Source organism: Typopeltis vanoorti, chromosome 4 (genome assembly GCF_054136105.1).
Source record: "Typopeltis vanoorti isolate ZY-2024b chromosome 4, IOZ_Tvanoo_1.0, whole genome shotgun sequence".
In the NCBI taxonomy this organism is placed as follows: Eukaryota; Metazoa; Arthropoda; class Arachnida; order Uropygi; family Thelyphonidae; genus Typopeltis; species Typopeltis vanoorti.
In genome coordinates, this window is record NC_143552.1 from 17,136,085 (window position 1) to 17,149,803 (window position 13,719).

The window sequence follows — 13,719 nt, forward strand, 5'->3', positions numbered from 1 at the left end:
GTATTAAAACTTACTTTTCCAGGATGAAATACTCCAATAAAGTGTTTATTGAACAACTCCACTATGTCCTCTGCATCAGTCACTCTATTCCCATTTTTATCCCACAATGTCATTCTTCCACAGTCATTTATCCACATACTGGCCACATAGCTAAAAAATTCCCTATTTTCTTTGGATCTTAGTTCCAATCTTTTCTCATATTCCAATTTTGTTTTCCACACCATACTAGTCACTCTCCTGGCCTGAGTCTTATATTCTTCATGCATCTGCTCTCCACCCCTCTCCTTATATCTCTTCTATACCCTCTTTTTCACATGCAGTTCCTGTTTAATATTGATTGTCATCCACTTTACACCAAATTGTGTCAGTGTCTTCACTCATGGAATACAGTTTACTATTGTTGCTAACAAATATTCCTTCACAATTTCCTAAGCACTAATGATATCCCAGCTTTCCAATTATGCCTTCCATGAAACTGCCGCAAGTTAATAATCACCTGACTTATAATTCCACATGTTCCCTTTTCTTTGATACTCCTGCATGTCTATTCATCTTCCAAGCCAAAACCACATGGTCACTCTCTCCAACAGGGAGATAGATATGTCATCTCAGTTATTATCAACTCTTCTGATGTTATGACCAAATCAAAAACTCTTGAACCTCTTGTTCACTCTATTACATGTTGCCTAAGATGTCTGTCCCACAAGAATTTCAGAAATTCCATTCCCTTATTACTACATGCATTTTTCTCTTCCCAATTCATACTGCTGTAGTTAAAATCTCCCATAACAATCATTCTACTTGCACTTGCCAAGCTCAACTGCCTAAACATCCCCTGCTTCCCACACTCTGTTCTCTTGGCTTGTAGCAACATCCCACTAAATATCCTATCTTGCCCACTTCTACCTCACACTATATGCTCTCAAAACCATCAGTTTCACTGCTTTCCAAAGTCAACACTTTTAGAGGACATAAGTCATCACTTATCATTCACCACTGCATTTTCCCTTCCTATCCTGTCAAAAAATGCTGTACACTGCTACTTCTATTCCTGTTATTATATCATCTTCCATCAACCACGTCTCTGATATTCTAATAATCTTTGGCCAGGCTGATGCCATCAACACCACCAATTCATCTCCTTTATTCTGTATACTCATGGAATTAGTATAAAGAACAAAAATATCACTGCTTCTATACCTATCATTATCCCCTGCAGACCCCACTGGACTCAGTGTTACCTGATGTTGTCCCCTTCCCCTAAGCACCCAGTCTCACAAGAGGCCACCCCTGCTACCATCCATTGTTGGAATTCTAGTTTCCCTGCGTTGACACACCAACTCGTTCAGAAAACAGCAATCTCTCCAGATGTCTATGTCCTTCCTCATTCAAATGCAAGCAGTATTTACATACAGCTACACATACAGCTCCTTTCTGTCCGCAATGCCTTCCAAGCGTCCCCATATTCCAATCCTCTCTTCTGACACATTCTGGCTATTATGCTATTCATTATTACTGCTCTTCTACTCACCTCATCATTATCATACCTGGATAACACACACACTATCTTTCCTCTCTGCATTTTCTTTTGTACAACGTCCACAAGAATCTTAAATCTCTCGCCACCTGATCTACATTGCCTCTCAAGTCATTCATGCCAACCATCACAATTGTATCATCCAACCTTTTATCCCGCTTAATTGCCATAGCCACACTCTTTATCATTCCTCCAGGTAAACACTCCTGTGGCATCCTATCGTGCACAGCACAGATCATAAAACCTCCATACATCATACCTCTTACCACTCTGTTCTTTGATTGCTCACCTGCATTCCTCACTCTCTCCTCTAACCCTTTCTGTCTGTGTTCCCCCACTTCTGCTGTCCTCGCATCACTACATCCCTGGTTCCAGCACTCGATCACATTCTTCTCATTCTCTCTCTCCAACTGTTCTCCTCTTCTATCATTTCTAACTCTCTTTCATTCACTCTCTTATACTGTTTCTATTCTCTCCTCTTCTATCATTCCCATAACTCTCTCTCACTCCTAGTCTGATTCGTCTAATATCATCTTTTGTACCTGGAAGTTTTTTCGCTTGGTTAGACTATAAATTATATATTTAATCCTTTATCCAAGTGTAAGCAAACAAAGTTTGCACCTGAAGTATCTTCAAGACTGGGGCAACTCGTGGCAAAGGTGGACTAAGTTCTCATCACTTTCCTTAGTATCTCCCATAATGCAAGGCACATGTATAATGAGACATGTGACATGTATAATGAGACCTTGCAGACATGTATAATGCTATGCATTATGGGAAGGGTCACTACCCAGACCGGTTTCGACCTTTATTGAGGTCTCTTCAGTGGGAGCCAGACCCAGAGATGATACCAAGGTTGAAGCAATGCAGAACTCATATTTCCATATGCCAACATCTTTCTCTAATGCAGAGAAATTTAATAATAAGGTGTGACACCTTTTGGCAACTGGCATATGAAAACATGAGTTCTGCATTGCTTCAACCTTGGTATCACCTCTGGATCTGGCTCCCACTGAAGAGACCACAATAATGGTCGAAACTGACATCTAATGTCCTTACATGGTCCCCTCTATGGGTTGGATAACTATAAAGTTAATTTAGAGAAGTCCAGTGATCACATCTTAAAAGAATCAAATTAAGGCAACCATACTTGACGAGGTTGGGAGAGTGCTTCATATCTGATGCTGATTCTAAGAATTGTATCTGAGATCTGTAACAACTTTTTCGTAATATAGATGGTTTTCTTCACCTAATCCTAGATGAAGGGACAGAAATTACTCTGTAGATGCACAGTAGACTTCATCATCATCATGATCAAGGATTTAGGCTTAGTATGGCCCGTTCCGGCTTTAGACATCATCGTTGAATCGTTCTATTTTCATTCTTTCTGTTTTCATGTTCTTTCTGTTTTCATTCTTTGAACATGTTCCATCCATTTATGTTTACATTTTTTAATTTTTTCTATTACTGGTTCTTGGTTTAATTCTTTCATAATTTCTTCATTTCTGTTGTGATCAAATAGGATATACTTTGCAGTTTTTCTCATAAACTTCATTTCTGCTGGTGTTAATCTTTGTTTGTCTTTGTGTTTTATTGTCCAGATTTCGCTTCCATACATTAAGACTGGTAGGGCTAATGTATTGTATACTTTTAGTCTGGTTTGTTTTTTTGAACAAGGTTTGGTTTAAATATAGAGTTAATTAAACCTGTTTTTTTTAAATATTTTGCAATTTTTACGTTTATATCTTTTTCATTTTCATATGTGATTGTACATCCTAGGTAGTTAAATGAATTCACCTGTTCTAAGATCTTGTTATCCATTACTATTTTAGTTCTTGTTGGATCTTGTCCTTTAAAGGCCATAGTTTTTGATTTTTCTGTTGATATTATCATACCATAATCTTTGGATATCTCATTTAGATCTGAAATAGCTTTCAGTAAGTTATCTTCAGAATTTGTAATTATTATTTGGTTGTCGGCAAAGAGGAGAGTGTTTAAGTTAACTGTAGGAGAAAGTTTAATTCCTTGATGTAAATTTTTATTCCATTTTATTATTATTTCATTTATGTAGATATTAAAAAAGAGTTGCTGAGAGGGGATATCCCTGTCGGACCCCTTGGTTTATCTCTCTCTCTCGTATATGATAGCTCGTGATTTAATCTTATTTGTATTTGACTGTTTTCATATATACTTGTGATAGCTTTTAGGATATTATTTGGTATTTGTCTTTCTTTTAATATGTTAAATAATATGTTTCTTTTAACTTTGTCAAATGCTTTTTCAAAGTCAATAAATGCAATATGTGTTTCTAAATTGTATTCTCTTCTTTTCTCTATTATTAATTTTAGGCAAAAGGCCGGGTCTATACACAATCGCCCTTTTCTAAATCCATTCTGTACTTCTAAAATAAAGTTTTTGGAATATTTCATTAGTTTGCTATTTAAAATTCTGCTATATATTTTGTAACAGGAATTTAGTATACTGATACCTCTATAGTTTTTAGGGTCATCTCTATTACCTTTTTTTAAAGATAGGAATCACAATTGCTTTTTTCCATTCTACTGGGGGGATACCAGTTAAATAAATTTTATTTAAAAATAATAAGAGTCTTTCTTTGAATCTAGTTCCTGCATATTAATATAGTTCTGAATCTAGTTTATCTTCTCCAGGTGATTTTCCGTTTCTTGTTTCTTTCAGGCTGATTTCTAATTCTTATTTAGTTATTTTCTTTTCATTTTCATTAATTGTTTGCCAGTTGTCTTTTTTAAAATATTTGTCTGTCCACAATTCTGTGTAGTAATTTAGAAATTCTTCTAATTTCAATTCAGTGTTTAATTTTGTTTTCTTTGGTATCTGCATTTAAGTGTTTCAAAATCTTATATACATTGGGTCTTATTTTATATAAATCATGTTCTAAATTAGAAACAAATTTGTTCCATGATTCTCTATGTCTTTTTCTGACTTCTCTTTTAGCTATGGCTCTTATTCTTTTATATCCTATTTCATCTTCTAATCTTTTACTGCTTAACCATTTGTGATAGGCTTCTTTTTTCTTTTTATTTCTTTCATTGTATCATCCCAGATCTTGTTTTTTCCTTTTATTGAATTTTTTGGTCTTTCCTAAGCTTTCATTTGCTGCTGCATTTAGAATCGTTTTTATATTAAGCCATTCTATTTTTTCATTTTGTTTTATTTTGTCTAGACATTGGTTAATTCTTTGTTCATATAGCCATTGTACATTTGTGTCATTCAATAGTCTAGTTTTATAAACAAATGTTTCAATTTTTCTTTCTGTTCTTGTTACTTGTAGCCATTTAGGTGGTAATCTTAATTTTATTTTAACAAGGAAGTGGTCACTGCTTATTTCATATCCTATGTGAACTCTAACATCTAGTGAAAATTTTGATGTCTTTTCATTTAGTATAAAGTAATCTAATATTTATTTCCATCCTCTTGCTGCCCAAGTATATTTATGTATGTCTTTATGTTTATAGAAGGAATTCATTATTTTTAGGTTATTATAAACTACAAAGTCAATCAATTTTTTACCATTCCTGTTTAGAGTATGTTCTCCATGAATTCCTATATTATTATTAATTTCCACGTTTCCAATTCTTGCATTTAAGTCTCCTGCTAAAATTAGATAATCATTTTTATTTATTTTATTATATATGTTCCGTAGCTGATTATAAAAATCAATATTATCCTGTTCTATTACTTCTTCTGGGGCATATAAATCAATTATTGCTAAATAGCCTCTATCTATTTTTATTCTAGCTTCTATTATTATTTCATTCCATAATTTATAATGTTTTAACTGTTTTGAAAGGGAGTTATGAATCCAAATCATGACTCCTGCTTGTGCTCTTTGGTCTCTGTCAACTCCACTGTATATCACATTAAAATTTTCAGTTCTCATAGTTCCTTTTAATTTCTTTTTTGTTTCAGTGATTACTGCTATTTTAAAATTTCTTTTATTTAATAATTGGTCTAATTCTATTTCTTTATATGCTATTCCTCCTACATTCCAGTTTGCTATGTGTATTATATTTTGTCGTTTCCATTTTTGTTTTACCTTTTCAATTCCAGGGTCGTTTCCTATAGATTCAATCTGATTATCTTTTTCTGTCAGCTTACTAGTAGAATTATGTTCTCCATGTCAGGGGACTAGCCTGACGATGGAATAGTTCAGTGGTAGGGGTGCTACCTTAAGGCTTCTGAACTAGCTTTCTTCCGAATTTAAACCCATAGGAGGAATAGGGTATATTGAAGGGGAAAAGTGTAGATTATAGAAGAATTACAGTAAGGTTTATAGAGAGGGCATAGTTGTAAGGCCAGAAATGAAAAGATCCCATGGCCCTCGAGTACTCTAATAGCATAGGGGTCATAAAATAAGAAAAGTTGGCTAATAAGGCCTTATAGGAAAGATTAAAGTAAGTGGATCTTCCTCAAAGTAGTAGAAGGAGAGGAGATAGATCCAGCAAGGGTTCATGGGAGTGCCACTTCCCTTACAATCAAGATGATTGCCCCTTATGGTCCTGTTGGTCCACAAGTCCTTATTTAGTATATTCGGACCATCCCACCATATACACACGCACATGCGTACACACACGGTGGGCTCCCCTATCCGCCACCCAGGGGACGTGCTCTCTAGGGGTTACAGGGTCCCCTGAGAGGCAGAGTAGACTTAAGTTTATAATAGAGGGCAAGACATAAATAGTAGCATCTGTTGTCAGAGATTGGAGTTAGTTTATATTTTGGAAATATCGCCAAGACATATCACTGAGAGTATCTTCATCCAAATTTTGGCAGGGACAAACAGTGTATGAAGGAATTAACTTATTAAATTAAATACATAAGATACTGCCTCCTGGTTGAAAATAAAAACTTCTTTATTACTTAATGGAGTTTCTAATGGAGAGAGCTTCCATAGCTAAGTCGACTTCAAATATGCCATTTGGATGGAAAGACATAGGTTCAAAATCCCATCTGAGACACAAAGAACCTTTATTAGGGCTTTTGAACTGAAGCTAAGAAGGCCAGTTACATACAGAGGTGGATGGGTTTTTACTTCCAGAAACTTGGGTTTTTTCATCCCCCAAAGCAGGCACACTGGCCAAACAGCTTGAGTTACTTTGGCTGTGAATCCAAATAAACCAAATCAAACATTTGCTGGAGGTCACATTGATCGAATAACTTGACAGTGAATGAGATTATTGATATTATTATCATCCTAAGCAATATAAGGAGGGTGTACCAACACTAACCTTGTAGTTCCACATATAGCATTTCCTCACATGGCTGGCAACCACCCAGATAATCACTTCATTGTCACTCTCACCAACTGGAGGGAGATTTGACACCTCATTTATAATAACATTCTCTGATGTGATGATCAAATCCAAGACCCTCAATCCTTGTGTGTCCTCTGTTACATGCTGCCTGAGTTAGCTGTCCCAGAAAAACTCAAACTCATTTTCTTTACTTCCAGTTGCTATCTCGTCATTCAAATCAATAATAATTAAAATCACCCATAACGATTGCCCTTTTCCCCATTTGCTTTACTAATTTGCTTATCCATTTCCTGGTCATTACCTTCACATTACCAGGTGTATAGCAACATCGAATAACAGCTTTCATTCTATTCACCTCTATCTCAACCACCATGGGCATAACTCTTTTTCTATCATCAATAGCACTCCAACTCCCTTTTTATCTTTTCTATTTTCAGAAAATATATCATACCCTTCCATCTCTATTCCTGTCAGGATGGCATCCTAATCCAACCATGTCTCACTTATTCCATCAATTTTGGGGTGAAATGAACTCAATCAATGCAACCATTTCATTTCCCTCATTTCTGATGTCTAGCATATTTGTATACTAACATAATAGCTCATTTCTGGATCTATAACAAGTTTCACTGATATCACTTACTTTTCCATACTATTCAAGCCATTTCTTTTTCTGCTTACTCATCCTAGAACCTGCTTCAAATCCAACTGTTTTCCCTACATCCCAAGTCATCTCCTTTCCTTTTCGTCTAGACACAAAACGTAAAGGAGAGCATCAACATTTCCTATGCTGCATTCCTCTGTTCACTCTGAGTCTCTCTTGATTCCCTGTGTCTTGCACACATTTTCTCATTCTCTACACTCCCACTATCCATGATGCCAACATGATGGCATGTTCCCTACTCGTATTTAAGCAAGCTTCATGACCCATCAGAATATCTCATTTCCTACATTCACTATTTCTTTTCTCTTGTTCAGCCTCTCTACATAAATATCCTCAACATCTTCCCAGGCATATATATTACATGCATAGCACCATACCATTTTGGAGAAATCCATGGCATTTAATTTATTGGTCTTCTATGTAGACCTACACGATGATTTGCCCAGTCAACACAATGTTGTATCAGTGTTAGTACACTGATACAATGTTGTATCAGTGTACTAACAAAAACAATGAATTTATGAAAATATTGACTAAGAAATTTATCTATCCACACACTGCATTCCACACTTATATATCTCACAGTAATAATCACTCTTCAATTTAGACAGTATTAGCTCCATTTAAATATAAAATTTACTTATCTTGCCCACATGCTGACCAATGTTTAACTCATGCCACCTGGCATGAGATTAAAAATAAAAAAAAAAAATAAAAAAAAAAACTTGTATGAAGATTCCTATAATCTTTTCGAGAATGGAACTCGCATCTTTCACAGCTGCATGCAAATGCACCATTCTTCCAACTGCACTATGCCAAATGGTAGTGTTTTTATTATGACAAAATGATGTTTAAAATGGGGAAAAAAAAGGTGTAAATTATGTTAAGAAAGATTATATTTTGAAATGCATTTAGAACAAGGCTGAAAATTTACTCACCACTTGTCTCTGATAACTCGCCTGTGGTGAGTGGATTTCTGGAACCCTGGGCTAGAGCATTCCAAAAAAGAAAATACCATTACTGGAGGTAGTCAGAAAATGAATGATGATGCTAATAAAAATAGCAATGAAAACAGAGTAGAAAAGCTTAAGCAAGAGTCAATGAAAATGAATGAAATGTGGAGAACGTAACTGAATGTGAAAAGTGACTGACTGATGAATAACAGAGTATGTTTTATATATTCTGTTATTCAGTAGTCACTTTTCACAATGCCAGTGATGTTTCCAGGTGACACATTGAGACAAATAACCGATGATTTATGAAAGGAATTGGCATGTTGCCTAGATATGATAACAGTGAGATGAAAAAGGAGAGCAGAAATAATGAACTGCAAGATGTTTGAGTTTGTGAGGCAAAGGCTATGCAGTTTGTAAATGCAGGAAGTGATTTGAAGGGAAATTAGAATGATTTAATGGTTGGAATGGACACAGTAGCACAGGACTGATACAACATTCATCCAGATGACAAGACAGCCAATGCTAGAATGTTACCAATTATTGAAAATGCTATAAGAAAAAAAACAAAAAAGCACATAGCTATGAAATTGGTAATGAACCCAAAAACTTGGCTATCCTACTCAATGGACTGTACCTGAATGTGTTTAATGTCACAGAATTTGAGCAATTGTTCTTTGCTGAGAATACATGCATTACAGTGGTGACTCGCAATTCGACACTAATCTGTCACCAAACTAATGTCGAATTGCGGGACAATATTTCCCATATAAGTCTATGGAAAATAGATTAATTCATTGTCAGACCCCCATACCACTTCCCCTAATGGGGGAGTGGGAGAGAAATACACCATATTATTTACTTTACTTTACGTATTTTACTATTGTATAACACACTAAATTACAAAATACACTATTGCATATACAATACATACAATCTATTGAGCCTTAGATGTTGGAAGGGAGTCTTCTTTATCCTGTTCTACCTCTTCTGGTCTCCTCTTTGCTTGAACAGGGACGAGGAACTGAAGGGTGGACTGTTTCTCTCTCTTTTTCAAGATAGTTTTGAAGTGATGCATGATGGTGTTGTTGAACAAGTCTGTCATTCTACTCACATCAGCAGTGCTGGGGTGCCATTCCAAACAAACAGACTGCACCTTCACCCAATGGAATAAAACTTCTTTAATGGCAGCTGTTGGCATCGGCTTTTTTCCCTGCCATCCTCTTCTTCAGGTGAAATTCCTCTTTCTCTCTCCTTTGTTTGCTGTTTGCTGAGTGCTCTGAGTCCTTCCACGGTCAGTTCGTCACGTGATCCTCCACAAGCTCTTCTACATCAGCCTCATCAACCTCTTCTATGTTGAGATTCTCTACCGTTGATATGATCTCTCGCATAGCTGCAGCTGCTTGGTCTGCACTGTTGCCATCCTGAGAAAAAACGATGCACGAAGGATTTTCTGTGTCACTCCATCCCAGGCAGTTTTAATAATGGAAATGGAGTGGAGAATGTTGAACTTGGTCTTCCAGAAGTCCTTCGGTGTCTTATCAGAAGAGTGAGTCACATCAAAAAGCCATTGCATAAATTTGATATCTCCTAGAGAACAAAGCCTTGGTGTAAAGTTTTTATAAAACACGCAATCACTTCTTGATCCATGGGTTGGATCAGTGATGTCATGTTTAGAGGCAAGAACTGGACTTTGATGAAGTCAAAGTCAATTTCAAGAATGCCTCTAAGTCTTGAGGGTGGGCACTAGCATTGTCAAGGATCAGTAGTGCTTTCAAAGGCAAATTGTTGTCAGTGAGGAACTTCTTCATGCTCGGGGCAAACACCTCAAAAATCCAATCTTTGAAAACTTGCTGATCTATCCAGGCTTTTGCATTGGATTTCCACATCACTGGCAGTTTGGACAATGATTTTTTTCCCAAAGCACCGCAGATTTTCCGAGTGGTAGACCAGAAGCGGCTTTAGTTTAAAGTCTCCACTTGCATTTGCTTCCAATAACAATGTAAGCCTATCTTTCATAGGCTTATGTCCTGGGAGCTTCACTTCTTCTTGCGAGATGTAAGTTCGATTTGGCAAGTGCTTCCAAAATAACTAAGTTTCATCCACATTAAAAATTTGCTGTAGCAGGTAGCCTTCCTTCCTGATTAAATCTTCAAATTTTTTCATTAACTTTTCTGCAGCCTCTTTATCTGCACTAGTAGCTTTCCCTTGTCTGAGAACACTATCAATGCATGTTCTACCTTGGAATCTGTGAAACCAGCCTCGACTTGCTTTGAATTCCTCAGTTTGATCTGACGTACATCATGGAGTTTTCTTCTGCAATTCTTCAAAAATTAACCTAGCCTTCTCACAGATCATTGCCTGAGTTACTGGATCTCCCTTCATCTGTCTTTCTCTAATCCAGGTGATAAGCAGCTTTTCCATCCCTTCATTGATTGAAGATCTATTCTTGTCAGAAATCTTCAATGCACCAGCAGACACCCTAGCACCCATAATCTTCTCTCTCTGTTGCCAAAAAGTTGCCACAGTTGACCTAGGAATGCCATACTCCTGAGCTACATCTGTAATTGTTCTACCTTTCTGCATTTTATCTAGAATTTCTTTCTTCTTCTCTATGCTCAACCAAGTGTGCTTCTTTCCTGAATTATTCCTCTGTTTACTTCTCTTTGGACCCATTCTTAAATTTCACTCAAAAAAAATAATAAATGGAGATGCACAAAATTTTTACTTTCTGAAAAATGCAGAATTGTAGCACAAACAACACAAGCAAACACCAATGCAGCCCAACAAGAAATGACAAATAACATCGCATAATTCCAGGCACGTGCATGCTCGCGAAATTCAACTGTCGAATTGTGGGACTTCAAATTGTGAGGCACCACTGTATTATTATTATTAAGAGAGACCTCTAGGGAGTCAGGGACTAATCGAGGGAGGCCAAATACTACATGCACCAGCTATCATACTTATTCTTGAATTCATTCACACTGCTTGCTCTCACAACATCTAATGGCAATCCATTCCAATCATGCACCACCCTATAAGAGAAAAATCTAGCCCTCACCCCTTTCTTAGCGGCATTCATTCTCATCTTCCAAGGATGCCCTCTTGTCCTTTACCCACCTTCCATAAATTGAAAAATTCCATCAACTGATATCCTAACGATAATAGAAATGGGAATAAAAATGGAAGGATACAGTACTTTTTTGCGAGGATAGAAAGCACAAGAAGGGAGGAGGAGTGCTGCTGATAGTAGCCAGGGAATTATGTCCACAAAAGGTAGACACGAAAGAGGGAAATAGCGGCAATAGTTATGAAGCAGTGTGGTGTAACATGGAGGTTGACAGGAAGACATATTTAGTTGGATGTTGCTATAGGCATGGAAATGTAGAGGGCAGTGATGAAGAAACGTATAAAACTTAGATTAGTAAACAAAGAAATTATTATGGGTGATTTTAATTATGGTGGTATAGATTGGAATGAAGAGATAGCATTTGATAATATGGAAAATGAATTTCTCGAGTTCTTGAAAGATAACTATCTCAGGCAGCACATAAAGGGGAGTACACGAGGATCGAGAATTTTAGATCAGACATTTCATCAGACGATGCAATTATGAGTGGAGTTTCACACTTTCCTCCAGTTGGCGAGAGAGTGATCATGAAGTGATCACCTGGGTGGTGGGTAGCCATATGCTTTTGTGAGGAAAGGATATATGTGAAATGATATCCTTAACTTCTTATCTCCTAATCTTAATTATCTCCTAAACTTATCATAATCTGCTGATTATGATAAGTTTAGGAGACAGATTAAATCTATAAATTAAACATGCCAAGTAATCATATTCTTGGTTTAATCCTTTATCCAAGTGAAAGAAAATAAAAATTTGCATGTGAACTATGACTGAGCTACTTGTATATAGGGGCTATTAACTTCGCATCTTTTGCCTTAATATCCCATAAAGCAAAACACATATCCTTATGGACAAATATAATACTAAGCATTATGGAAGGACCACTAACCAGACTGGTTTTGACCTTTATTGAGGTGAAAAAGAAAAGGTAAAGGCTTGCTCATCATAGGCCTAGAGTAGTTAGTATAGGAGTAGCCTGATAACATTAGGAGAAAGAAAGAAAGATAGATAGACAGCATAAGAGACAGAAAAAAGGCCTCAGCTCTTTTATATCACCATATAGCCAAAGGCTATCAAGTTTCCTTTTTCACCAATCTCATATAGATGAACAACCAAAAGACCAACTGAAACTAAAGCAGAGAGATGACTAATACATAGGTGGTTAGCCCCATTTGGATTAACTGTCTTGAGTTGGCCTTCTCTGCCTGGGATTGCTCTCCAGTCATCCCTGCAACTGACTATAAGACCACATTGAATTAAGAGGATGGAACTATTTAAAAAACCTCTCATAGCAAGAATAGATAGAATTTGATCTCACCCTGAATATTGCATAATGTAGATGGTCTACACCATCTGGTGATAATTTGATATCTCCTAGAATGCTTCTTTCTAAATATAAAAATCGTTCAACTGAACAATAAAATTTCCACAGTACAATATTATAAAGCATTTGGATGTCATATCGTTGGTTTTCAAATCCATGTTTCTTTCTAACCTTCCATAAATGGTATTTTAAATTCATTAATTATAAAAACCAAAATTCTCTTCCCATTGCTGACAGGTGGTAGGTATTGCAAACAAATAACTTGTTCTGTTATAAGTAATGGAATGCCCAACACATTACATAATCTGTTCCAAATAAGCAGGGCAAGAGGACAGCTGTAGAATGCATGTCCTACTGTTTCCAATCGGTAACAGATTGGATTTCCGATGTTAAAGTACCTCCATTTGATGGCATTGACTGGAAGGCGGTCATATGCAATTCTTCAAGCAAGATCCCTCCTGTTAGGGTACCCTTGGAACTTCATCAAGTTATGAAACAAAATATTGTTGTCAGTACCCAACTGTGGAACTTCGTGACAAAGGAGATTAAAGATTTATTTTATCAAATTTTACTTTTATTAATGGAAAGAATGTCAATTCCAGAGTATTTTAGAAGTCTTAGAGTTAAGCACAGAGTGGTGTAGTATTCAGGAACAATCTCAGATTTTGGACCTTTATAATCATTAACTCCAGACAAAGGAAGACAAAAACTCAAGTAGTACTGGAGAAGGTCCACACATGTGTGATTACTCTACAATATTTTACAGATTTTAGAAGTTATATTGCTTAAAAAAAGCAAAATTTTAAGACTGGAA

The 13,719-nt window shown here is 36.3% G+C and overlaps 1 protein-coding gene across 1 annotated transcript in view; it reads right to left on the bottom strand.

Moving 5' to 3' along the window:
- Nucleotides 1-13,719, bottom strand: part of rdgB (retinal degeneration B) — a 608,184-nt gene that overhangs the window by 382,823 nt on the left and 211,642 nt on the right. Inside the window, exon 9 of the mRNA XM_090391630.1 lies at nucleotides 8,430-8,484. Within this exon, the coding sequence (XP_090247756.1) occupies nucleotides 8,430-8,484 (55 nt within the window). The remainder of the gene's footprint in view (nucleotides 1-8,429; nucleotides 8,485-13,719) is intronic.